The sequence below is a fragment of the Hirundo rustica genome, chromosome 7 (genome assembly GCF_015227805.2).
Source record: "Hirundo rustica isolate bHirRus1 chromosome 7, bHirRus1.pri.v3, whole genome shotgun sequence".
NCBI lineage: Eukaryota > Metazoa > Chordata > Aves > Passeriformes > Hirundinidae > Hirundo > Hirundo rustica.
Window position 1 is genome coordinate 30,445,219 of NC_053456.1, and position 26,881 is coordinate 30,472,099.

Below are 26,881 nucleotides of genomic sequence, written 5' to 3' on the forward strand. Positions count from 1 at the left end.
AACGTGTCTGTTCTCCCCATCCTCGTACCTTTAACACAAGAGCGTGTAAGCTGCTCCCTTCTCCTCTTTCCCAGAATAGGGCAAGATTGCACTAGAGTGCAAGGTAAAGCCAGCAAACTGGTTCAGAATTCCCATGTTTACTCTCCTCTAGACTGGGAGAAGGCAGGGGGATCACACCTACCCTGACCCCATCTCTGCTTCAAACCACTCCTGATTTCCATGCTATCTCAGCAATCTGGATGTTTTGAAGATTTATGGAGGGGTTCTGCCCCCTGCCTCCCAACTTCTCTTCGATGTTTTTGCTCCCTTGTCTGCTTTTCCCTTTTTATACCCCATCTCCCAGCTTCTGCACCCTAACAACCTCCAAGCAGAGATGTGAGCTGCTGCTTAGAAAGCAAGTTGGAACAGGGTGCGTCACCAAGACTCCCCCATTCCCAAAGAGCACTTACACATACCTGACTTCCCACCCTAGCAGCTCTGTGTCCGTGTAAATCTGAGCACAGGCAAAAGCAGGAGGGGGGAGGTGGGAAGGGAACTCAGTACCTCAGAGCTGCAGACTCTGCCCGGGTTTTAGTTCCTCCCTCCTGCCTGAGCCCACTGAGCCCTGCAGGCTGTGCTCATAATGAGGCCACCCTTAAATGAGGATTCAACCACAAGAGCAGGAAAAGGCTTCCTCCACTGAGCTGCAGTTCCAGATACTCTCCCTCCTCCCCTATCCGCGCCCCGTTCCCCCCGCCAAATTAACATCTTTTAGAAAACACAATTAAAAAAACCCAGAAAGGACAAACCCTGGGGAAACTAAAGAGTTCTCACGGTGAATTTTATTTTGTAAGCAACAATATAAACATGTGAATAAAACAGGCATCATTTGCAGGGCTGGCCTTTGATCCAGAGTAGCCTGGATCTAGCAACCCTTCCCGAGCAGACGAGGGCAAGCCTTTACCTGCGGCTCCAGAGGCTGGCCAGGGTGCAGTCCACCAAGACCTTTGTCATGGAAAGACCAATGCTTGAGTATTTGCTATTACCAAGCGTATGTGCAATCTTGGAATGTACCTCCCACCTTCCCCACCCCAGGATTAAAAAAAAAAAAAAAAAAAAAAAAAATTCATACAGCTGCAAACCAGTTAAAAAAATTAATTGCTTCCAGCTTATTGAGACTGAAATGGCCTGTTGGACTATAAACTGAAATATCATTCTGGAGATAACCAACTGGTCGTGACACAAAGTACTGTATTTACAACTCAAAAATATAACTGTTATAGACTTTAATTTATAGCAAATTTAATACATTAGTGTTTACAAAATAAATTCTGGACTCAACTGAAACAGCGTGCTGCTTAGCAAGTTCTTTTTCCTTCCTCTCACTTTAACTGAAGAGACCAGCAAGCTTAAGAGCTTCTTCTGTGACCCACACACGACTTTTGATGGTGTCAGATGTTGGAGAAAACCAAACATTTCCTGCATCTCTAAAGGTTTGCTGCTTGGTACCTTCTATTGCTCAAGCTGTACAGTTCAAACCTTAAGCTGTCCTTTAACAAGTTCCACACACGTCTCATGAAAGCTACTCAGGTACTAACCAGGGCACTGGTTAATGTTACAAACCGAAGAAACATCCGTGCTACTACATCCATGCTACTAACTCACACAACAGGAAAGAGGAAATATGACTACACATTCAATCTCTTATGCCTAAACAGCAAAGCTGCGAACTCCATTGCTTAAAGATACTTCAGTAAGTGAAACAGTACCATACAGTTCAAGAAACATTTTTTTAAAAAAAACCCCAAACATTTTAATAGTATAAAAAGTTGTTTTACTGGTGTTTCTACTATAAAGCTTTGTTCCACAAATCAAGTGATAAAATAATTAGATACGTTTACAGTGATAAGAGACTGCAGTGTAGACATTTCAGCTCACATTTTGCTGAGTGTTTCAGTACAACAGAGATTGACTGATTCGTTAATACACACCTAGGACACAGAGCAAACTGCAGACATGAGGTGCACACCTGAACAGGGAAGTTTACCCTCTGACATGGTAACTCACTTTCTTCAGCTCTACCTTTCCCCTCCAGAACATGTCGTAAGCAAAAACTGCATTTGGAAATGGAGGCATATAACTGTCCTGAGTGCAGAGCAGCACAGAGGAGAGATGGATGCACACAAACACACCGTGGTAAATTCCAAAGTTATATGCCAACTACTCCTCCTTAGATAAAATGACATCTTCAAAAGTGAACATGTACAAAAAATAAAAACTGTCAAATAAATAAAGACTACAGATGTTAATTAATCACATACATAAGGAAACGTATTGGCATACTGTATGAAATATACAGTATATTCATAGAATCATGTGGGCTGGACAGCACTTAGTACGGAGCTACGTGCTGAAGACAACTCCTTGTCTCTCTCCTCCAAAAAATTTTATGGTTTCTGGATATCAAGTGCAACCTTTTACACTGATGCATAAACCCTGCACCATATCTCATCTCTGCCACACTTGGGATGCCTTTTGTTTTTTTTAAGATCCACAGAGAAGTCCAAGAAGTTATAACGGTCTGAATGACAATTTTTGCAGCCCTGTCCATACTACTTGGTCTCTTGAGATTCCTACCTATTGAAATTTAGTAATTGTATGGTACATCAATACCCAGTTTTTCCCGAGGAAATGGGAGCCACTCATATGGACTCCTCCATCCTCTAACTGGCATTTCCCACACTCCTGACCTATATGTAGGTATTATGCTGTGTGTTACACAAAGGCTGCTGAAACCATTGGAAGTGATGTAGCGATAGTTAAGTGTCAAGTACATCTGCTATAATACAGAATCAGGGTCTAGGTCTAGCAAATGCTATATCCACATAACATTTTAAACCATGAAAATATTGTACGCATTTTCCTTTTTCTACAAATATTGTCGCAAACTTGCTGTTAATTGTGTCACGAGGTTTGCATTCCTAATTCTCCAATGATTTTTAATTCAAATGTTTAACAACCATATCTACGCTAGGTACACTGAAAGTAGACATTGAAATTTCAAGTAAAATGAACTGTAGCCACATCTACTGGACTCAATACACGTCCCGACATCTAGATTTACTTTGATAAGTTATACAAATACATAATACATTCTTAAATAATGAAGACCCACAATATTAATTTGTGAATCTTCCCACGTTATAAAACCACTTTTACAGGAATGTTTATCCACCTGTATTACTGTTTTAGTTGCAGTGTCTCTTGCTTTCCTGTTTCCACGGATTACTGTACCAGTTCTTAGGCTTTGGCTATTGAAATCTCTTATTTGAATGAGGCAACACTGGTTATTAAGGCTGGTTTGTTTTTTTTTTTTCTCTTGTGAAGTTTCATTCTTTACTGTGACACTGTTTTCCAGAGCAGAATGACTATCTTGTGTCTTCAGGTTCTGTTTTTATGACCTTCCTTTCAATGTTGTTAAAAGCCGAATGAGGAAAATCCTTTAAAATACCAAGGCCTTCTGCATTGAGAAAGAAAGAAAGAAAGGTGTTAAAATACTGCTTAGAAACGAATATATTTTGCTCTTAAATCAACAAAAGGATCCAAGAACCATATGAATACCAGTAGTTGAAACAATAAATTCTGCCTCCTCCTGGGCTTTAACCCAGCTGGGTTAGAGCCACCTCAGTTACACTGCAGTGATGACAGAGGAAGCATCACAGATTCACTTCAATCCCCTCTGGCAGCAGGGGCTAATGGAGATGCAGTCTGCACTTGCATTTTGAGACCGAATGGGTAAAAATCCCCTACCAGAGTTTTCACTAAGTGAATTAGCACAGGGATTGGGACAATCTGCATAAGAGGTGAGCCAAGATTGCAGTATCCCAAAGTGAAAAAGACAACATTCTGCCTAGTCTTCAAAACAACTACTTTTGCATCTTGTCTTTCAAATAACCTCTTTCCCACTGCATATTTCAAACTCAAATTCAAGTGGGATTTTATTATTGCTCCTTAGTTGCAAAAGTCTCAACGTTTCTTGCTCTCTTCTGTCAAACTTAAGAGTGAGTTTCTCCCAGAGCCAGAGGTAAATGACAAGACTAGCAGCGAGCAGAGGTCAGTAAAGGAGAAACCCAGGTGGAAAACACTTAACTGCATGACATGTAGTTCACAGCAGGGAAACAGTGCTATGTCCTTATAAATCAGGATAAAGACATCTTTTTTTATAAAAAGCCTGATTCTATTATACAGAATGAAGCTATGTCATAATCATGCTGCTGTCACTGTGATGCAGTTTAAGGATTTAATAGCACTAATTTGGGTCAATACCAAGGACAGACAAATGCCAGAACCTGGTTATCTGATTCCAGTTACTGCATCCCCTAAACTTTTCCCAAATAATATTCAATCTGACTCTAGATCAGCAAGTAACGCTCCTGTTGGAGTTCTCTCCAAAGCCTTGATGGCACGGTTACACACCATGCACGCCAGCCTCCGTTCATGGCTGCTTCACTCGGAGACATGACAGAACATAAGAAATACTGGCTAATTTCTCAGGGGCAGCACTAACCTGAGGACTGGGACTTCGCCTCCCCGCTGGGGTAAAGCCGGATCAAATCACTGCACAGAGATTTGCCAACGTGCTGCTCTCCATCAAGTGAAATGTGCTGCATCTGTCTGCTTGGCAGGTTGGGCATTCGGAGGTTCAGCGGTCTTTCACCTGCAGGTTGTTCACAGCGAAACATCGATGCATTGAAAGACAAGTGGTATTATAAAGCAGGTAGAAACTTAAACACATTAATTCTATCAGCAAAAGTGCATCCTAGATTCCAGCTGCCCCAGGGACGTTTTCTAGCAAAACAAGGCTTGTGTAAATATACTGCTTTGCAGACTACTTCACAGGCACTGTTAGAAAGGTGCACTCAACCAGAGAAAAAAAAATACTAATTACCTTTTAAAAACCCCTTTTATTCTGCTCAAAAATCCTCTTGAGATCTAAAAACTTTCCTCTCCCACTGCACAATCCCTCTGAGACCATGAAAATTTCCAGTTCCCCTGCACCATGGCTAAATGGTATAAAGCAGCTTGCTGGGCCAAGGAAAGCTGGATCCACACACCTATTCTTCATGATTACTTCTGTACCTCATTTCCTGACCAATACACAGAAGTGAAAATCTGCTTTTAATGCTTACTTGTATTGATTCCCTTCGCTGTCCCTCTAATGCTTCTTTTCAACCTCCTTAAAAAAAAACAGCCCTTAAAAAAGACACAAGAACTTCTGATTTTATTTCTTTAGTTTGTAACATTTTGTCTCATTTTACAACACTTAAAAAAAAAAAAAAAAAAAGTGACCAAACAGAAATGCTCAAACAAAACAAACCCTCCTAAAATTAATTCAATACAAGGAATAGTCAGCTGGTAGATCAAAGAGAACCACAGAACTGTAAGCTTTTTGAAGAATACCAAGCTACTAAGAACATCATTAGAATCTCCTTAGCGCTAAGTAATTTACATAGCCAGCACTTCAGGTTTTGTTCCTAGACTGCACAAACAGGTAAACAAAAAGAGGTACCAACCATATTACCTGCTTTGTTTTCAATTTCCACAAAACAAATGAAATGCAACACTGGCTCTATTTTCAAAACTGAGCATAAAGCTAGAGCAAAGTCCTGCTCTCAAGGGCAGCAGTTGCACCCAACCTCCTTCCCTCCCCACGTTATCCCAGGGGAAAGCAGTTTGCTTTCCAAACAAATCCAGAGCAGTAAGAGAGCAGATCCTGAGCGCACACCTGATTGCATTATCGACACCGTAAGCACTTCAGGGCAGACGGAGATCTTGTCTTGTCCATTCAGTGCTCAAGGTTCGGTATGAGATAAACACCACCACTGACAGAGGTTGCGTAACATCAAATGTCTTTGCTGGCAGCAATGCCGTGCCTGGGAGCTACCATACCTTGTCCATCAGCGTTATCTAATGACATGCCATTGGGGCTGTGCTCTTCCGAGTTCTGCCTGTAACACCCCGTGGAAAGACGTCTCTCTAACGCTGCCTGGTTGCAAAGAAACTCCATCTGCTTTGCCATCACCTTTTCCGACTGCAATTAAAACAAAAAAAGATTTCTCCCTATATACACATATAGAGCAAGTCAAAACACAGGGGGGAAAAACAGTATCAGATGAAAAGACTAACAGCCTAGGATAGTGGTTTTTGTTGACTCATATGTACAGATGTGTGCTTTACGGTTTCTTCAAAACTATGAAGCAAACAAAATATTTTTGCACCCAGAGAGATTTTCATAATGTACATCTGAGTCACTCAACAATACTTAAAATGCAAGCTGTTGTAGTTCATCTAGACAGAAATGCAACATTAAATTCTGTTCTTCAGAAACACTTCCTGCACTTTAGGACTGCGGGTTACGTGAAGAGAATCTCAAGAAAAGCAAAAAAGACTGTCTTAATTATCCAGTTAGCTCTGTTCAAATATATGCCTTCACAAAGTATTCCAGAAAGTATTCCAAGACCAATAGCAACATCTGCTAAAAACTTATGCCAAGATTTCACCAGACATCTTGGAATCTTTATTTTAGGAAACAGAACTACACAAGCTTAAAAATCTGCCATTCTGAAAGTGTAGGATGACAGTATGTTTGTGGGGGATAAAGGTGTGAAATGTCTGTCTAGAAGAAGAACAAGACCTATACACCTCTAGAGAGTGGAGCTAAACAATCCAGTGCAATGTGGGAGGAAATAGCGTCTGAATGTTTGTCATTGACTTTAATGCCAAGAAAATTCTAACTTTCACTATAAGCTTGTTCTTGAGAGAATGTAAATAAGCATCTTGCAAAAATAAGAAGAAAATCAGAAGTCAAGAAAGTTGATTTAGGAGAGCCACAACGAACATAAGAACAGAAAGTGGACAAACTTAACACAATTTCTTTTAGGTAATGCTGTCATTGTTTCAACTGCTACAGAGGTTTATTCATGGCAGAGCATTTCACTTTTCATGGGAGATGCTGAAAGCCCTGACTTCCCACAAAAGGCTGCTTGCTCAGCATGGTTCAGTAATTTACACTACAATGACAGCCTAACAGACCAGCAAAACCTGGGCTTCTCCAGCACCAGGGTAATGGCATGGCCAGTATGTATATGTGTGTGCATGCATGCATGCATGCATGCATACATACATACATATATATATATATATATATATACACACACACAAACACACACACACTCTGGCTCAGAGCTCATCAGGGTCTGCAGAACACCGATAGCTCCAGCTTGGTCTCGGGAGGAAGGTAAAAAGAGAACTATTTTCAAACAGTTTACTTTCAAGTGTGCTTCTTTGCTATTCCGTCACTCCTGTTACCAACTTTTCAACTATAGAGTAATTTTTAAAAAGAATAAAACATTTCTCATTCATGCGATCTTTGTTGTTAATCTGGGGTAAAACTAGAATTTTAAACTCCTGATCACCACAGAAAAACCTGCAGAGCTGCATATATGTTTAAGCTTGAATTAAATCTGTAGCCCATTGTTATGTGGCAGCGACCAACAAAAACTTTAAAGCATATACAAAATAAGCTCATGTAATTATTCTGTGACATGTGGCATAATTGCATTTGATGTATCACAGCTATGTATGACCGAGCAGTACTTTGCAATAGAAGAAAGTAAATGATAGGGTAACACATCCATTCTCAGAAAACAGGAAGGTAACTCCTAAATGTAATCTTCCGTGCAAATTTGGTGATTACATTTGCCCAAATCAGCTGTACAAAACAAATTTGTTGCAACTTAGCATGAAATCCCTCCTTGGCAAGAACTGGCAGTAGGAGATGGGTATTGTGCCTCAAGGCTGGGATACACTACAGAAAAGACAACGAAGGAATTGGCAAACTGTCTTCGTTCATACAAAGCTTTCTGTCTGCTCCACCAGGCTAGGTGTTGTTCAGGAAGCCAATTTATCCTCTCAGATCCAGAGGTTCACTTATTCCCTAAACATACTGGCCTTTCCTCTTTTAAGACATGTCAGAAGTGAGGACTCCAAGATCGCCTACTCTATTCCTCTCGACTCAGTAACTTGAGCTTTCCATTTATAGCGGATAACGCAAGTAACACAGCACAGACTGTACCAATACTACCCTGCTTGCTCCCAACAGGCAACCACAGATTTTCAAGCCTACTATGCTGCATCTCACCTCCTTGGAACTAACAAGGGCAAAGCTGTAGTACTGTGACAGAACGCTCCTGGGAGGGAAACCCAAATTAAGAGTGAGGCAATCACAGCTAAGCTAGGTAGCCTTTTAAAACTGACGGGAATTAATTCAGTCATCAAAACAAGAACACTTCAAAACCAACGTACCAAGACACAGCCTGTATTATTTACAATGTCGTGTAGTTGGTTTACCTGGGAATTAAGAGCTGTTGGGTCTTCACTCTTTCCTTTAGCCAAAGCAAGTGGCATTTTGTCTTGCTGATAGAGCGTCTGGACTGTGTCCTGGAAATCAGGATAACCATCCTATTGAGCATAAAAAGAAACCAAACCAAGAGGGACATATTATTATTTTCTCTTCACCTTCTCTGTACAATTAGAAGAAAAAAACAAAACAACAAAACCTAAAAATCAAATTCCTGAACTTCTGTGAAAATTTTGGACTGCAATTTACATGTTTGTGCTGTCCACTTCATCTAAGTTTGTGCATAAAACACACACAGCCCCTCCACAGCAACTGCTACATACCTAGTATGGCACAGAAAATCTCATCTCTCTCTGTTTCAGGTGAATCCACACTACTCTTTTTACTGACATTAAACTAGTTTACATTCAGCCTTGACAGGCAGATTTAGGTCTATGGTTTCTGTCACTTTTCAGAAATCAAGTTTATATGTAGTCAAGGATATGTACTAACCTTGTGAAACTGAAAAAAGCCTCCTGAATTTCAAAGTATTTCACACAGGACCTACACTAGTATCACAAAATGAAATACCACCACTTCAGAAGTACAGTGGAAAATTTATAGACTATGGGAAAGCATGATTCAAGAATTTTTCCAGTCTGAAACTCTTATGACAAGCAAATCTCTTCCGCAGCTTGCAGATGTATCAATAAAGCAAATAAAGTTCCTGTGAAAGCCTGCCAGACTCCATAATAATAATTATTGAAGCAAAGGGTCAAGATGAGGGGTTTATCCAGCCTGGTATTATAAAAGAAAAGCTCATGAGCACTAGAGGAACATCCAGAAATGTTGACAAAAGCACAGTATAGGTAATGTCAAAATGTGAGAGGAAATCAGAGATCTTAATACAGACCCAAATCTGAGACCAATGACATCTGTCACTGAGGTTCTGCAGACCCTGGTCTCAAATATACACCAAATTAGGTAAATTTGCCTTGTAGATACTAAGACACATACATGTCAGTAATTACATTTTCGACAATGGACGGACAAAAGGGTTACAGCCCAAGAAAACCAGAAGTGATTTTTCAGAAAAAACACAGGGGAAGGACTATGAGGTCCTCAGCGCTGGCAGGCTGCCCACTGACCGGCAGAGCAGTGGTCAGACCCAAGGCAGATGGCCAGGACCTCAGTGCAGTTAAACCTATTCTTTATGTCAGGAAAAAACCTTAAAATCCATCAGAACGCTGCATATTGCTTTTATACACCCAACATACACCCTCATGGAACAAATAAGCACAATAGCTATGAAAAACTTCACAGCCAGGTTAACTGGCACAAAGCCTCTAGCCTAAGCTAGAAACAAAGGCTTTGCAGCACATTTCCATGAGCACTGACCACTTCCATAGTTAAGACCTGAATTTGTTTGGGAGAGGAGAGTGATTACATGTGGGAAGATGAGAAGCTGAACACACAAACCTCATCACTCAGGATCCTGTTTTTGCAACAAAGCAGGTAACACAGTTCTTCACAACACATTTGTGATCACATGCCTGTACAAAACTGCAGGCTGTCTCCCAAAGGTGGGTCTGGCTGCCTGTTGCTGTGTCAGTCCCCCCTCAGTCAGGCAGATAAGTCCAGAAGGATGATGTGTTCTAGATCACCTTCCCAGAGCCTCCTCCCACTGCTGGCTGTCCCCAGTGCCTCGTGGGATGAGGAGCACGCTGGACCAAGCACCAGCCTGCTCTGCCCCGTGGTTGCCTGGAGGTGCTCCTGCATGCACTGCAGCATTTTTGTTTTGCCATGCTGCTGCTCAGTTGTTTTCCAGGCGGTTTTGAGCAGCAGATGTTCCCAGTCCCACATGTGCTTTTTCGCTCCCTCTAATGACATTTTTCCTATGAAAACAGTAGCTTCTACTGCTTTTGCTGTTTTTGTGAAAAACACAAATCCCACACTTTGGTTTTCTTTTCAGCCTTCTCACAAACAGTGGAGGTGGGGCTTTTCTCTCCTCTTCCTCCACCCATACTGGCACCAGGGGAAGATGCTTCCTTGCAGCCTCCGCTCAGGTCTCCCTGCCTGTGCCCCTGACTCCCACGGAGCTTTGGGAAATGAGTTTTGAAAGCTCTTCCTACCCCTCTTATTCAGATGAATGGAGACACAGACACACAAAATATTTTTTTTTTTAAACCACAGATAGCAAGGATATTTTTAAAAACTCCCCTTTTTTTCCTCTCTTGGCAGTTCATGCAGACTCTGAAGGGGCTCTTCGTCAACACCAATAGTGATGAGCAGCCTCTTCCTCCACTTCTGCCTGATGTACCTGTGACTTGTTTTGCTTTCTAAGCTGGTGCCACAACAGCTCACTGCTCCGAGTGCTGCTGGCACTGAGTCACAGAAGATGACAAAATAAGGGGTGCCCCCTCCACACAACACCTAAGCCAGAGAGATCCTTGCTCTGCAGGAGGATGTGCCATTTCCATCCCTATTTGCCTGTCCTGCCCTTTGTCCAGAGCGGATTTAGGAACTACAGCCCCTGTTTTATGATCTGCTCCCAAATACCAATCCACTCCCCTCCCTCCACACCTTTAGTCTGTCATTTGCCTGGAATTTTTTTCCCCTTCTCCTCTTTACACTTCACTCCCACAGCTCACCCACCCACTCAACGAATAAGAGGGGGAGAGCTCACAGGGGAAGAGAAAGGCTTTTACAGGTAATTTGATGTAATTCATGGCACATTGTTTCTTTGTAATGCTTGTGCAAGTTTCATATTCACGAAAAGGATAAATTTACAGCGTGGCTGCAGACTGACTGCAGCTTGCACACACAGAGCTCTGCTCAAGGATGACCTTCAGAGCCTCTCTGGAGGCTTTTTTAAGTGTTATTATATTTCAGGAAATTAACTCATCTTTTTTTAAGTAATCTTTTACACTATGCAAACAGGCTGTGAAGTCTTTCCAAACTGAAGCCCTAGTAATTTCAGGCCACGCTTCACAGAGACATTAATGACTAATAGTTAAAGGAATGGTGAATCAAAATACAGAGTTCAGCCTTAAAACAGAAATGCAAAATGACTTTAAAAAAAAAAAAAAAATATGGAAAGAAAACCAGAAAAGAGCTAGTTATAACAACAAAAAATATACCCCATGTTCAGGTCCTTTCTGTATTTTCATGATAGTGAGCGAAGAGATCCACAATGAAGCATTACAACTTCAAAAACAGTGTAAGGAATTCTTACTCAGAACAGAAGGAAAAATCTGCATTTGCTACCATTTTCCTTTTCACTTTGACCTTTCTAAAAAAACCCAAACCAAAACAAAACCAAAAAAATCCCTGAACATATTACTAAAAAAAGGACTTTTTACTTTTTTTTTTTTTTTTAATGCAAGTACCAGGAACCCCAAACAACATTGATCTACTATGTCATACTGCATCTTTTTTACATTTCACTGAAGTAAAGCCCAAAATTTACAGTGTATCTCAAATTTAAAATGCACTGAAGTAATGCTTTACTCCTCCTGAGAAGACTCCCAAAGTTGTGAGGAAAAAAGACACTTCTACTGGTAACAATACAGGTAATTTCAAAATTAATAATCCTATGCTGTCAGATTAAAGATTTAATTCAATTTCATTTTCAATTTATTATTTTGGAAAAATGACCAATTTCTGAAATAGTAATTTGTACAAGGAGGACATGAAATTTACACAAGCATTTTAAAATATATCAGGTAATTTTAGGTAAAACAAGAACCAAGTAAATATCCTGTCTCAGAATTATTGAAATATAAAGGGTACAAAAAAAGCAGGCTTTCCAGGCTCTTAAGATTTCACCATGCAGAAAATAGGGGAATACACATTCCCTAAGGCTGTCCAGATTTCCTGCTCTCCAGAATACCTTGAGTTTCATCTGGTATTTTTCAGGGTTTTAATTTTACACTTTCTTTCAATGAAGATCCTGTAAAAAACAGCTCCTCCCTTGCAGTCTGTCAGTTTAGACACTTGTTCATCATCAATTATTACTGAACGAAGGAAAAACTTCCTAATGCTGAACTCTAAGTCACTGAAATACCACTTCAAGCAGAGGAGTGGCAGCTCCCCACCAGCTCTTACAAATTAGAGCTGGACTTAACACCAGAGAGGAGACTCAAGCAACCATCCTGCAACATGCTGGTCAAGGCTGCTAACGGGGAAGCTGGATAAAATCATTTAATGCAGCTTTTCCCTGCTCTTTTTCTGTGGATCAAACAAGCACAGGTCAAAAGCAAATCCTGACACACATAAATGACATTACTGACTTATCAAAGGCACCAGTGAATCCTCATTGCACATGTGTATTATGCACTACGTAAATTCCAAACTCCAGCTGTATATGGACTGATGGAACTTAATAAATAAGATGAACTCCTCTATACCTATTCAAAACTGCCTTTTCCAAACTAACTGCTCTCACCAGGGTTTGCCTCACAGGAAACACCTTTGTACAGGTAAAAGCATTGCAGTACTGAAAAAAAAAAATTAAAGCCTTACTACATACAGGGCATCATTTTTTCACAGAATGTGTTGCAATTTTCTCCTACAGTTAGAGAATACATCACCTATCTGTGTCACATACAAATCTAGCCCATATTCTAACACACATTTAACCTACACCCTTTCAAGTAGACAGTAAAATAAAAAACACCCACATTGCTAAGGATAAATTAGATACCCACGTAACAGTAAAACAGTAATTTGTTTAAAAATACAAATTAAAAAGGAAGATTTGCTATTCCTATGAGGTATATAGATAGATATATGTACATTTTACTATTTTTTTTGTTATAATTCACTTTAAAAAGGCCTCAAATTTACCTTCCAGCAGTGGTAACTGAAGAAAAAGGTAAACTACATATATGCTGCTCCTGCACTCTTAACAAGAAATTCCCAGCATCTCCCTAAGCAACATCTTGTGCGAGTATATACATTAGCCATGCATACATGCATTTGACACAAAACTCATTACAAAAACCTGTAAATTAATATCTACAGGCACAACCTTTTGTGTTGAGATATATAGCTCTCAGTTAATTTTGGACTTTTCAGTACGATCGGTGTCATAATTTAATGGCACAGTCAGAGATGGCCAATATTCTGCCATCAGTCCTTATCCAGAACTCTGTATTTTGGACATGATCAACAGCTGATTCCAGTGAATTAGGCAAAATCATGCTGACTGAAAAGCAGCAGGCTTTATGGGAAGTCATTTCCTACAGTGCTCGAGCTTATTCCACCACAGGAAGTCAGTCAGTCCCATTCCTCCCCTCCTACTCGCTCTGAGTGCAAAACACTGAGAGTATCTTTACCATTAAACAAATCCTACTCTTTACCCCTGCTCCTACAGGTTTCTCCATAAAGCACTTACATTTACAGAGACAGTGGTGATGTTCTCCCACCCTTTCTCTCTCTCATACCCATCAACTGTCTATCAAATGTTTTTCTGACAAATTTCCTTAAGACAGATCCCTTAAAAACAAAACTGAATTTTAGCACGCACAGGTCAAAATACAGGAGTCACATTACTGTACCTCTATCTTGATTCTCTTTGGTGACAGCTCATCCCTTTCTCCACATTTAGATCTACGAGAGAAGACACATACACGATCAGTAAACAGCACATTAACCCCGCTCATCAATAGTAACAAAAAGGAGTCAAGGAAAAAAAAAAAACACATCAGGGAAGAACACATGAGATGCACAAAAAAAGCCTCCAGTTCACTTGGACATGGCAGTCAGAGTCATTCAAGTATAGAGGAACACAAGCATTTTGTGTTGTTTTCAGAAGCAACGAGAGATTCATGGATTCTTCCTTCCAAAGAGGAAGGAAAGCACAGAGAATTACAGAAATGCCCTTGGAAAGGAAGGAAAGCACAGAACATTACAGAAATGCCCTTGGAAAGGGTATTACATTACAGGCAAGGGAATCAACACTTAAAAATTGAAGGAAAGTGGCAAGACATTCAATCATACTTACTAATGCTAAGGTTCTAATTGTATTTAAAAGCTGTTAAGCCTTTGTCACCGTTTCATAAATTTCACTTGACAGAACAGTAACAACTGAAATTAGGACTCAGCTTCAGTTCTTTTAAAGCAAGCTTGTAAGCCACTCCCTGTGACCTTATCTTTTTGGCTAACAAGCCAAGTCTGTATATGGAAAAAAGGAAATTGATGCACTGAGCATCTCTGGCTACTCTGGCAATTTACATTAACCTCACAACACACTAATGCCTCAAATACTTGAAATACCAGCCTCTCAGATTCCTCTAAATATGAACTATCCTCAAAATGACTGGAAAACCAGAGAGCAAATAAAAAGGTAATTCAAGACAGCTGAATCTTACAAGTTTAAAAGCTTCAGGACTGAAATAGCATTTCCCTCCTTTCCTCACAAGAGCACTTTGCTAACTGAAGAGCAAGGAGAAAGCGTCTCTAGTGCTCCAGCAGAAATGCTATCACTTAGCTCCCTGAAAGGAAAGACCCTCTGAGCTAATGGAAGCCTTACTTGGTGGTCCTGTAGGTGTACTTGTAGGTGACTTCCCGAGAGATTTGCCGGGCCAGGGCGAAGAGCTCATCCCTCCTGGTCAGCAAGGCGTTATCTTTCACACACAGCTGGGCAGCTGCTTCGTTAACTGTTAGCTGCAAATCAAACAAACAGGCACTCAGGATTTTGCGTACTTCCACCTGCTGTGCTTGTAAAAGTACCGCTTCTGAAATAATAAAGAATTTCGATCGCAAGTCAAATTACCTGTAATTGTACACTAAACCCTGGAGGGTTTCTTCAGTTTATTTATATCCCTTACTAAACCAGGTAAGCCTTTGGGGAGAGGAAAGATATGAATGTAGTCGGTACATAAAGTAAAACGTAATTGTAAGACTGTCTCAATGTGCGCTGCTTTTGCTTCATCCCAGCATTAATTAAATCTCAGTATAAAACAGGAGCTCTGAACGTTCACAGTGTTTGGCTCCCAAAGCCTGGCTTACAGGGAATACTATTTTTATAAATGCAATATGCCCAGGACTTGGGGAAAGAAAAAAAAAAAACCAACACAACCACCCTGACAGTGTGGGTACAGATGGCTTTCCCTGGTGAATACAGAATAAATTCTGTAGAAGGTGATGGTTTAAGAAACGATTAAACTTTTTTTAGCTGTGTTTCTCACCCTCATGTTTGTGAAGACTATCTTCAGACATGAATCAAATGTAACTTGTTTCAAGGATGTTTTCCTGAGCCTGCCAGGACACATCTCTAGTGCCTCTGCTGCTGGCAAAAGATTCATGAAGAAGCAGGAGGGGGGGAAAAAAGCCTGAAATTGAGGCTCAAAATGGTTTTGCAATGCTCTTCAGAAGCCTATAGGAAGTTATGATGCTGTCATGAATTTTATCAGCTTAAAAATACTGCTGTCCGTGAACCTATGGTCAGCAGGATGGGCACAACATCGTTAATGCCATGAGAGACGCAAATAGAGATGCTGGAAGGGCTATTCCAAGCTCCTTCCACAGGAAGCAGGGCTTGAAGAGGCTTTCTCACTTTTTCCTCAGCTGAAGAACAGCCAGAAGGTGTAACGAGGCATAACAGCAAGAGGCCAGCAGAATACTACAGGTATTTTTACCAAATGCCCACAACTCTTTCTCCTCTTTTTACTTTTAGAAATTAAGCCGCTTTGAACAGGCGTGGCTTCTGGCAAAGGAGCACGGATGCTTTGGAGCTGCTGTCAACTCTATGTTGTGTATGTGTCCCAGGCTAGTGAATATTCCAGAGCAGCTTGGTTTGCACAGCACAGTCAGCATATCCACGATGGAAGGATGGAAGGATGAAAGGATGGATGGAAGGATGGATCCCTGGCCTTCCCTCTGGCAGCACAGCACACGTGCGAGCTCCGACACCAAGCCCCCTGCCCCCCAGAGCGGCAGCTCTGCGCTCACAGGCTGTCTTGGGGAGACAGAAGGCCAAGAACTCACCTTCACCCTGCCCTCTGGCCCACTGCAGGGTGACCTGTGAATTCACCCACACAGGCCAGCAGCTCACCTGGCTGTCACAGGACATGAAGCACACACAGCCACGCTGTCCTTCGCCACGCGGCTCGGTGGCAGCCCAACTATCAAAAACTTATTTTGCCCAACGCGACACCTGTTCTCCAGGAAGGTTGAAAAAACCAAAAAATGTGTATCAAGAAGAGCTGAGATCCTTCTCTCAGTGGCCTGGGCCTGTGCAGTATTTCTAATAAAACCTCACACAGAACTGCTTCTCCTAATATTTCAGAAACAATTTTCCCTGTGTTTAGCCTAAAAGCCTCTGATCTCAGTAGGGCACTTCCCATGGCACCTGAACGTTAATCAGAGCACAAACTTGTTTTTAACGGGCAAACTAGGTATGTTGCTGATCCTTCAGTCTCTGTAGAGACAAAAGCCCCAAATCTCACAAAGATCAGATGTATAAGGGTGCAAACAGCTTACTATGTTCCTACAATACAAGGTACTAAAAAAACAAACTATTACCCCTTAGACAGGAACAGTTGTTCCCCAACATCTGTCTTGTCAGAAAAAAGCACGGAGGGGAAAAAGATACAATATAAAATTAATACAACACCAATTAAAAGCATTACCATCCAAAGCAGGCATTAATTTCTGTAACACTGATAGCTATTACTTTGCCAAGGATGAATAATATGGCTAATGCTTACAAAATAATTTGAGATATTTTTTATCCCTCCAAGTGCTGAAAGGTTGCAAAGAGCTGAAATGACTGAAAATGCTTTTGGTAGCTGTAGGCAAATGCTGTTTATCCTAATATGTGAGAAAAGCCAAATGTTTATTTGCTTGTTTTTCCTGGTTTCTCTTTCAGGTCACATTCAGACTTACTGAACTGAAGTGCATCATGGCTTCCTGCCTTTTCAGGAGGCATAATACTGCAGATACAAAGCACTGCATGCCTAAAAATAAAGAATCTGTTTGCTGGAAGCATTAAGGATATGAAGCAGCCCAGAACGATACAGGAGAGGGATGGGTACACTTCCATCTGATGGGGTTCACAGATTCCCCCCCTAGAAACCACGTCATTAAATACCAAGCCCTACTGTTTTGGTGAGTCAGCAAAAGAAAAGGAAGAGACTAAGCTAGACAAAATTCATTTCTTGTTTTTCTAATTCCACTGAACTGGATTTTTTTTCCCCATTTTATAGGTACTGAGACAAGCACTGAAATATTAAAATGCAAATTACAAATCTGACTCAAACTTGCAAGGGTCACGGAGTTCAAGAGCATGCCTTGTACTTATCCCTCCTCCAGTCCAACTTTAAACATTAAGTGCTCTCTGTGTTTGAAAAGCTGTGTAACACCAAAAAAATGGGATGGATTAAGGACAGCATGTTTATTAGTTTTGGAACACCTTCGAAAGATTTTATGTCAGATTAATGCTTTATGCAAATACTCCTACCAGGAGCACACACTTCCAAACCAGCCCAGTATCTACAGCTCTAGTGCCTGCTCCAGCCCTCTGAGACACTTCAGTGCTCATAACAAACACAATATTCTCACTAATTCACCACTAATAATTCCACTAGGTTTGATTTTTATTTGCATGCAACTCCTCTGTGCTTGAGGAGCCAGAGATACCCTACTCTTTACATTAAAAAGCTAACCCCTACTCGAGCTTTTTAAATTCACAGTGAAGTTTATTCAGCTGTTCCTTGCCAGCTGCAAGGAGAAACCTTGAACTGTGAGGCAGAATGACAGCTCTGGAATGTATTAACACGTGCAGAAACAGTCTCTGGACCTGCAGAAACTTACCTCCCTGGTTGTTTAAGGTCCTTCCTTCTGAGCAGCAAATTGCTTAAGCCATGAGAACCAAAAACACACCGAGGCTGAGTTTACCAAAGGCAAACTCTGGTTTAGCAGATTTTAAACAAAAGAAAATGGTCTTGCTGCTGTTTATTTTCTGCCTTAAACAGAAAATGAAGACAAAACTGTTCAAGATAAAACTTTGTGAAATCCAGCCTCTTTAAGCCAACAGTAAACTAATTACAAGCAAATTCTTCTTCCTTGCATGTGTGCAGTTCCCATCAAGTTCAGCGAGGCCCCACATGCGTAAGTGAGGCATAAGCCAACCACAGGCTCCTTTGATCTTGTGCCCTTAATCGCAACAGTGATAGAAATATTTCCTAAAGCCAAACCATGCTCTCATTCCATTTTTAAACGTGGTTTTACAGTGATGTAGTAAAGATCTGCAGTGCAATACTAAAAAAAATGAACAAGGCAGAGCAGTTGTCCTTTCTTCCAGCTCATTGCTATCCTGCTCCTTCAGTTACCACCCCAGGGTGCATTTCCCCAGTTTTGCAGAGCCACTCCTGAGCCTACACAAAAGGTGCCCCTGGAGCCTACCTTCCTGTACACTGCTGGATGCCAGAAAATTCTCCTACAAGTAGTCTGCCCAGATTTCAGGGCATTTTCTGCAGTCCCTACCCCAGAGAGAGGCTGGGGAAGCACACAGCCACACACTGCTGTACACATCCATCCTCAGGTGGGAGGATTCTCTGAATCCTCAATCTGCAGCCACGGACACAGGGCATCTACACAATTAATCCTTTCAAATCCTGCCTCCATCTCATACACAACTTGTTCTGTTACGAGGGAGACTTCCTCAAGGTCAGGGGAGTAAGATGAGATCTCGTCTTGTACAGTGGCTGAATTCATAGACTGTAAGTGTTTGACATGAAGCCACAGAGCACGTAAGTGTAAGATGCACAGCTAGAACTGTGTGCTAGGAATGTGGCTGACTACTGTGGAAGTGTCTCCCCAGCCTGCAGTAAAAGCCCTTGTCAAGTCACTGCCGGTGACGTGCAGTTGCCTTAAAAATGTAAATACCTAAACAAAAATGTCAAGAAATACGCCTTGTTTCCTTCTGCCCTTCTACTCAGAAGCATAAAGAGAACTCAGTCTTATGCTATGGATCACACACCTACAAAACTTCTTGAAGCGAAAAAAGGCTAAAGTCAGTACAGTTTTTTTGGCACTCCTGTAACATAAACACTGCCTTTCCTTTTGGGAACTAAGTTCTACATGCCAAATTTTAAATCCAACTGAAATTTTGCAATCACTGTTAACTGTGAAAATGCTGATGCAGCATTCGTATCAACAGTGTTTTGGCACTGCTTTGAATTAATGTTTGTTCTCCTCTTGTACAGTACTTTGGCACAAGGAAACTACTCCCCACACAGACACACCTACTGCGTTACAACACATGCAGCGTGAGCCTCAGGAATGCCACAAGAGGAGCAAGGGAGGCCCACAGGGACTTTCAAAGACAACAGGGAAGAGATGCTACTCAGGGATTAAAAGACAAACATTCAGATTGCAACCATCCATCAATATTGGAGACAGTCCTTTCCCTTCCTCCTTCACTTGACAGGCTTAAGACCGCTATGCCCAAAAAACCTCACAGGTTGTATAACTAAGCTTCATCCAATTCAAACAAAAAACCCCCAAAAATCCAAGTCACTGAGTTTAGGGACGTCGTTGAAGAGAATCCTTTTTCATCTCCAGTGCACAAGCTACAGAGCAGAAGATAGCAGAGGGCAGTAGCCACATCAGACATAAGCAATTTTAGTTACTGATCCTCCAAACAAGTCTACTCTCAAAGCTGCAAGATGACAGGACATCTTTAAGAATGTACCAGATCCTTAGAATCCCCAAGGCCATACTCAGTGCAACACCGGTTGCTATTTCGGTGCCACATTTTCTAAACCTTCTGTCTGACAGGCCGCACGAGCGAGCCAGCAGTCTGCTGACACCGGGTCGAGGTCACCACGTGCACACACCCACAGCCACCCACAGAAGGAGCCTTGTGCTGCACCTGAGATTGCCATGTCAGGCCAGGACTGCCTACAGCACTCAACACACAACTTTCAGATGCACAACTCTCCTCACTCAGCAAGAAGTGCCCGTACGAGAAGTGTGCCCTGTAAACACCTCTTGTCAAAGGTGTAGGAGTAAGGGAGCAAGCCCAGTTCCACTCGAGATGTTTTACCTCATGGAGGGTGAGATGCTTGCCATCCTTCCTTTTCGAGTCAAATCTGCCATATATTGCACTGTACTTCCTGATCTCCTCCTCTTTGTGAGGGTCATCGTCACTCATCTCAAAGATGTGACCGATCATCTTTGCCAGTTTCTTATTTGTTTTCAGTAACTCCTTGACCTCGTTGGAGTCACTTTTGGGCAGGGAGGGAACCATACGTTCTACGCACTCAGCAACCGACAGAGCAGCAGCAGCATCCAGGGTCTCGCTGTTTTCCTTTGGTGAGGCTGGAGAGCCAAGGTCAGCCGGGGAAAGGCTGTGCTCGCTCTCTGTGGTGTGGTGTCCCTGCCAGAGTCTGGGCTCGCTGCTGCTCTGCAGCGATAAGCTCCCCACCACGTCAGATTTGCTCGTGCCCACGCTCTGCACGCACGTCGTGGCCGCACACTTCGGAATCTTCAGGTGAGGCTCTCTGGTGCTGCTGTTCCTTTCGTAGCTGCTGCAGGATATCCCCAGCCACGCAGGAGACCCTTCTGGCAACTTATATATCGGAATGCTGCTGACAGGTAAGGAGGTGAGAGGCTGGTTAAAAAGGCCAGGGTTTGTGACCCAGTCCCTCAAAGCCTTCTGCAGCCGTCGGACGTGAAGCGGCTTGCTAGCCATGCCTACGAGAGCCATTATCTCCAAAAACTCCTCTTCACCTGCTTCGCAGAGCTGCTGGACATCATCACCACCCTGCTGGATGAAGGCATCGAAGTAGAATAAGAGATTTGCTTTTTGTAGTATTCGATACAGCTGCAATTCTCCGAGGGTTCTGGGTAGAGCTGACGCCATCACGGACGACAGAACCTGAGAAGAGTAAAAACAGAGAGAAGATGAGCACCAAAGCACAGCATCCAGATGCGCTGTCCCGCCGCCCATCCTTCCACAAGGCTGCCAACTCAGAGGACAGCGTTTCTTCCTCTCATTACAAGAACACCCACAGAAATGAATAAGGGGCAAAAGCTCTAATTTTTGACTTGTTAACTTAATGGAAACATTTTTGAAAAAAAAACGAATCAGCAGATAGTTGTGATGCACCTACAAAAAAGACGATTCAAACACGAAGCCAGCTTGTTTTCAACATTCCTACTTCACGATTGTTCCCAAGAATGTCAGTTAATATCGCTCACAGCTTCTACTCGATTCTCTCTTATATCTTATGATCAAAATGATCAGAAAACACATTCTGAAGAATTACAGAATACTCCACTCCCTGAAGAAAAAAATCTCATCAGTTTCAATTCTTCTTAATTGTCGCATCATTTTTCCCCCATGGAAAGTGTGGAGGACTGTAAAAGGAGAGCAAAGAAGAAAAGTGCTTCACAGAACCCCAGAGGATTAACGAAGCTGGGTCACTAAAAAGAGCGTTTAAGAATCAAGTATTTCTACCGTTTTACCTGTTTCACATAGAAAGGATCTAATGCCTCTGCTGATCTTAAATATGGCAGCAACAGCTGCAGACAAAGCAGAAATACTGATGGATTTCAACACATATAGTTTAAAACCCCTAGTTTGAGTTCACCTGCCCGTTTCATTTGCTAACAAGGCTGCCTGTCGTTGACCCTTGAGACATGAACCACCACTCAGCAATACAGCCATTGTGCTTAAAGGCTCCCAACAGACAGATCGCTGCGGTGTTCAGCCCTTACAGTGGCAGGAAAAAAACATCTGCACAAGTTTCAACTCCATAAACCCCTTATCCAGTTATACCACAACTAATAAACTCCTCAGAGAATTCTGAGATCTCTCACACACAGACCTCTTCACTCTACAGTGGCTTTCACAGCCACAAGCAGATAATTTCCAGTATTACTGTATTACACTAAGCCGCCAATCAATAAGGTCTAAAGCATGTAATTTATAGTTGGTTGTGAAAGTAACAGGACTAAAACATTGAGCAGGTCTGCTAACATTATTCTGGCTCTACTATCACACTGGACTTGAAAAAACACACACTACTAACCTAAAAAAACCCAAACAACACCTACAGAAAGATTTGCACACACTCTGGGGGGGGAAAGTATTTTAATACCGTGCAACTCCCCTTCCTCCAAAACTGCAATGCAAGCAAATACGTTAGCTAATGGGGCATTGGGAGATTGGTTATCAAAAGTAAAACTCAGAAATTATTTTTAGAGTATGTGCTTTTGCATATTGTTAAACATGAAAAATATTGTAAAAAAATGGTTTGGGTATTTTTGTGGCTTTTTCACAATGTGAGACTTTTCTTCAGCAAGTCAAACACACAGATAAAACAAGCGGAGCCCAACTTCTATTCAGGAGGCATCTGGAAGACCAGGCTTTTGCTGAAAATTTCTGGTTTAACTCTACTAGAGGAAAATAAAATCAGGAGGCCAACAGAAACTTTCCAGAAATGTATGTGGCAGCATACCTACAGTCAGTCTCTTCAGGAATAGAGGTGGAGCCCAGGCAACAAAAAAATGACCCAAAACATACAAAAACCCCAAACCACCAGTTGAACGTACCATTCCTGATCCGTGCGCCAGGATGTGTAAAGCTGAAGGGGCAGTAACAGCAGTTTAGATTCGAGCAGCTACCTCAAGGAGCTGCTGGTGAGCTTAAGAGATAATAAACTACACACTTTAGAACTCAGGATGAAACTGCAAACATTTAAGAGCCACGTATTTTAGAAACACAGTTTGGCTTTCCAAAAGAATAGTTAACTGCAGAAAATCAATCAAGTACTGTCTACACTCAAAGATACAAGAAGAAACAAGGAAAATTAGGAAATTCAATTAAAGGTATTCCTTTACAGGGTACAGAATTCACTGTTTTAAAAAGTGTCATTACTTCACTGAATTTCTTAGAAAAATCCTCCTATTCTTGATAAACTTCGTCAAGACAAACAAAATTAACAGCTTATGGTTTAGTGGCATTTCAGCAAACTGTTCCTGCCCTCCCATTTCAAATGATGCTGACTTTTCACCATCAATACCACAAATTAACTTACATAACTTTAAAAAGAAGGTCCATTTCCTCTGAAAGTTATTCATCTTAGCACTAAATCTACATAAATCTACATAAATGAACTTTGTGCAGAGAGCTAAATTGAATCTTGGGAGGACAGTGGCAGTGAAATTACACAGAGCCCAAGAGCTCCAGGCAAGCCATGAAACTGAACTCATTTTTCCAGCCCACAGGCTGGAAGAGGAGCACCAGTCCACGAGCAGCCTTTACCTAGAGGCTCCTAATCAACAAATCTCCTCATGACAGATAAAACTGGATTAATATGTACTATGGAGGCGTCAGCAGCGAGTCCACGGTTCAGGCTGCCGGGAGATTTGCATTTAAAGCAAGACTGAAATCCCTTTGTTTCGTACTTTAAAGGCCCGTTCTGTTTTTCAAATTTAGTACAGCAGCTCCTGGGAGGGCCGAGCAATTTTTCCACGTACGACTGCCACCGATTTCTGCAGAGAAGGCATTTTCAAACACTCCTCCTTTTAACCTCCCTTCTCCTGGCATTAAACAGTTTCTCCAGCACTCACCTCAATGCCATCCCAAGTTATCTCTAAACTGTACCAAGGGGAAGGCTCCCTCCCCCTTCCGAGACGGGCTCTCCCGCCGCCAGCTACGCTGCTTCTCCAGACATGACCGGCGTGGTCCCTGGCTCGGCCCCGCTCACAGCCTACAAAGCCCGGGAAGCAGCTACGCTAGTCCACCTGCAGGAGTGAGACGAGGCTTAGGAAGAGGACAAGCAACAGGCAAGGACTGCTGAGAGAGCAGCAGAGCACTGCCTGAACCCGAGGAGATTGTTAACCCAAAGGACACCTGGCGCTGCTCACCCGGCCGGCTCCGCAAAGCCTTAGCACACCCACTCAAGTCTCAGCGCCCCACATCTTGCAGGTGACCTTTAAGCTGTATCTAAGAGACCTGAAATACTGCTTTCCAACACTTCTCTCATTTCTTAGTGCACTGGGGACCGTGCTTTTGGGGCAAAGGGTGAGCACGAGAAGAGGTTACACAATGAGAAGAGACAGGGAGAGTTCACAGGCAGGACACTTCTGTCAGCTCCTCACCAGGAAGAGCATCCTGGATAAGGCCCTGGGGCAGCATGCATGACCCCCTCTTCTGCAGACTGCTCGGTTAATTCTTAGGTTGTCTAATCTGTGATCCCAAACCAACCCGGTTCAGGAGTAACTGCAAATCCCAAGAAGCCAGCCAGAACGATCTGCTGCCTCGGGAGCGAGCAGGTACATCTAACACACCTGCAAACCCTTCAACCAGCAAGAGGCAGGAACGCAAAGCTGGCACGGGGATGTCTACAGGAATAAATGAACACAGCCACGGCGCTTGAGCTGCTACTTGTCCCCTTTCTTTGCCTGCTGTCCGTACCAGCGGTGTCTGAACACACAGGGAAGGGCAGCCGCCTCTTACACTTCCCACATATAGAGCAAACAAAGAAGCCAGAAAACTCCCCACAGCAGACAAAGCTGTTTAAAATACACGCAAGGCTGCGTACTGTTATAGCCACGGGAGAACCAGGAAATCACAAGTTAGATTTTCACTCAGCTTTTGCAACCCACAACCATGCATTCTGATTTTCCACATTACCTCATTCTCATCCACAGCCCATCACCCCACACGCCATGCCCTCCTCTCCAAACGCCGGCTGTCACCTTAACTCTGACCACAAACATAACTCCTGGGGAAAAGGAAGAAAAGAACCACAGAGGCACCACAGAGCGCTCTGAAATGTTTGTAAACAGCCAGTGCAGGAATCACAACCTATCGCTGCTCCCTCTCTCAAGACGGCGGGCGGCGGCAGCCCCGCTCAGCATCTTTCACCACGGGAAAACACCGCGTCCCTCCCCGGTGTGCCCGCTCCGAGCCCGGAGCCGCACGCTTCCCGGAGGTGGCAGGAAGATGCGCGGCTGAAGCAGGCAGGTGGGGGATGTGGGAGAAGGGAAACTCGGGAGCTGTGGGATGTACGCATGGGACAAGGGCTTCCCGAGCCGCTTTCCTGCTTTTTAAGGCTGAGCTGGAAGTTAAAAGCAACCGAGCAACTCTAACCGATTGTAGAGATTTTATTTCAGGTGAATTCTAATTGAGCTGTCACCAATTAAATTAGGAATACAAGGAGAAAGCGTGAAACATCACATCCCTGTATTTTAGGCAAAAGTGATTATTTCATAATGTATCTTGATCACTTTGGGCGTTTTGAAAAGTCTCTGAAGACAAACGGGGTTTGGGTTTGAGACTGGCTGCTTTGCATATTCATCACATTTCTGCAGCGTTTCCAAAGGACTTTTAGCAGGAGGAGAAAATTACACGTAGCTGCAGAAGAGACACTTCGCAAATTAGTCTTGTCTAGCTCTGAGATGTGCCAAAATACAGCCGATGAGTGAGCTCCGCGTTTACGTACAAACCCCAACCTCGCCGCAACTAATGAGAAACTCGAAACGTGCGAAAACACCCTCGCGTAAAGACGAGACGAGCGCACAAATACCTCCAGAGCAGGGTCCCGCACCGCGGGACGGAGCCCACGGGAAGAAAACCCGCACCGCGGGCGCGGACGGGGGGCCGCGGTCCCCGCACAAAGTTGGCGGCCGCCGAGCCCGGTGACAGGAACCTCCCCGGGCGCCTTCTCCGTCGGGGCCGCCCCGCGGGGCTCCGCCGCGCCCGCGCAACCCCTCGCGTCCGCGCCGGGGAGACGCGCGGCCCCGCGGAGCCCGGGGGCCGCCGGAGCCCCGCCGCCCCCGCCCGGGACCCCGCCGGAGCGGCCGCCGCCGGGGCGCCGCCTCCGCCCCGGCCCGGCCGCGCCGTCCCGCCCGCCGCCCCCGCCCCGCGGCGCACACGGCGGGGACGCTTCTGCACTTTCCTCCCGCTGCCCCGTCCCCCCCCGCGCCGGATTTCTCCGGGAAGCACCCACGCGCGACCCGCCCGCTCCTTCCGGCCGTGCCCCGCGGCTCCGGGGCCGCGCCGCCCGCGCCACCCCCCCCCCCCCGGCCGCCCCGCACGTACTCCGCAGCTGGCCGCCGCCGCCGCCGGCTGCCCGGGGCTCCCCTCGGTGCCGTCCCGGGGCCGCAGACTCAGCCCCGCCGAAGTTCCTGCCCGCGCCCCCCCCGCCCAGGCTCCTCCTTTCCCATCGACGGGGCGGGTGGGCGAGCCTGTCCCCGCCACCGCCTCGCCGCCGCCGCCGGGGGGGCGCGCGGCCGCCCCGCCGCACCTCGCCTCGTCGCGGCCGCGCCTTCGCCGTGCGCGGGGGCCGAGCGGGCAGGGAGGGAAGGGAGGGGAGGGGAGGGGAGGGAGAGAAGGAGGGAGGGAAGGGAGGGGAGGGGAAGGAGGGAAGGAGGGAGGGAGGGAGCGGCCCCCGCCCCCCCCGCACGCCGCCCCCTCCCGCGCGGTCACATGGGGAGAGCCCGCGCGCGCTCCGCCGCCCGCCCACGCGCGGCCGCCGCGTG

At 44.0% G+C, this 26,881-nt stretch overlaps 1 protein-coding gene across 4 annotated transcripts; it reads right to left on the reverse strand.

Moving 5' to 3' along the window:
* Positions 1-803: 803 nt before the first annotated feature.
* NAB1 (NGFI-A binding protein 1) lies at positions 804-26,535 on the reverse strand. Of its 4 annotated transcripts, none has more exons than XM_040069656.2 (9): positions 26,442-26,518; positions 23,966-24,139; positions 20,433-21,266; positions 14,913-15,046; positions 13,939-13,990; positions 8,389-8,499; positions 5,929-6,070; positions 4,547-4,696; positions 804-3,499 (listed from the first exon to the last, which is right to left on the reverse strand). In XM_040069656.2, the coding sequence occupies exons 3-9, from the start codon at positions 21,249-21,251 to the stop codon at positions 3,408-3,410; spliced, it is 1,500 nt and encodes a 499-aa protein (XP_039925590.1). In that variant the 5' UTR covers positions 21,252-21,266; positions 23,966-24,139; positions 26,442-26,518; the 3' UTR covers positions 804-3,407. The 4 variants fall into 4 exon arrangements, with proteins under 4 accessions (XP_039925590.1, XP_039925589.1, XP_039925591.1 ...); XM_040069655.2 differs by lacking the exon at positions 26,442-26,518 and adding an exon at positions 25,032-25,850; XM_040069657.1 differs by lacking the exon at positions 23,966-24,139 and having other exon boundaries at positions 26,442-26,535.
* Positions 26,536-26,881: the final 346 nt, after the last annotated feature.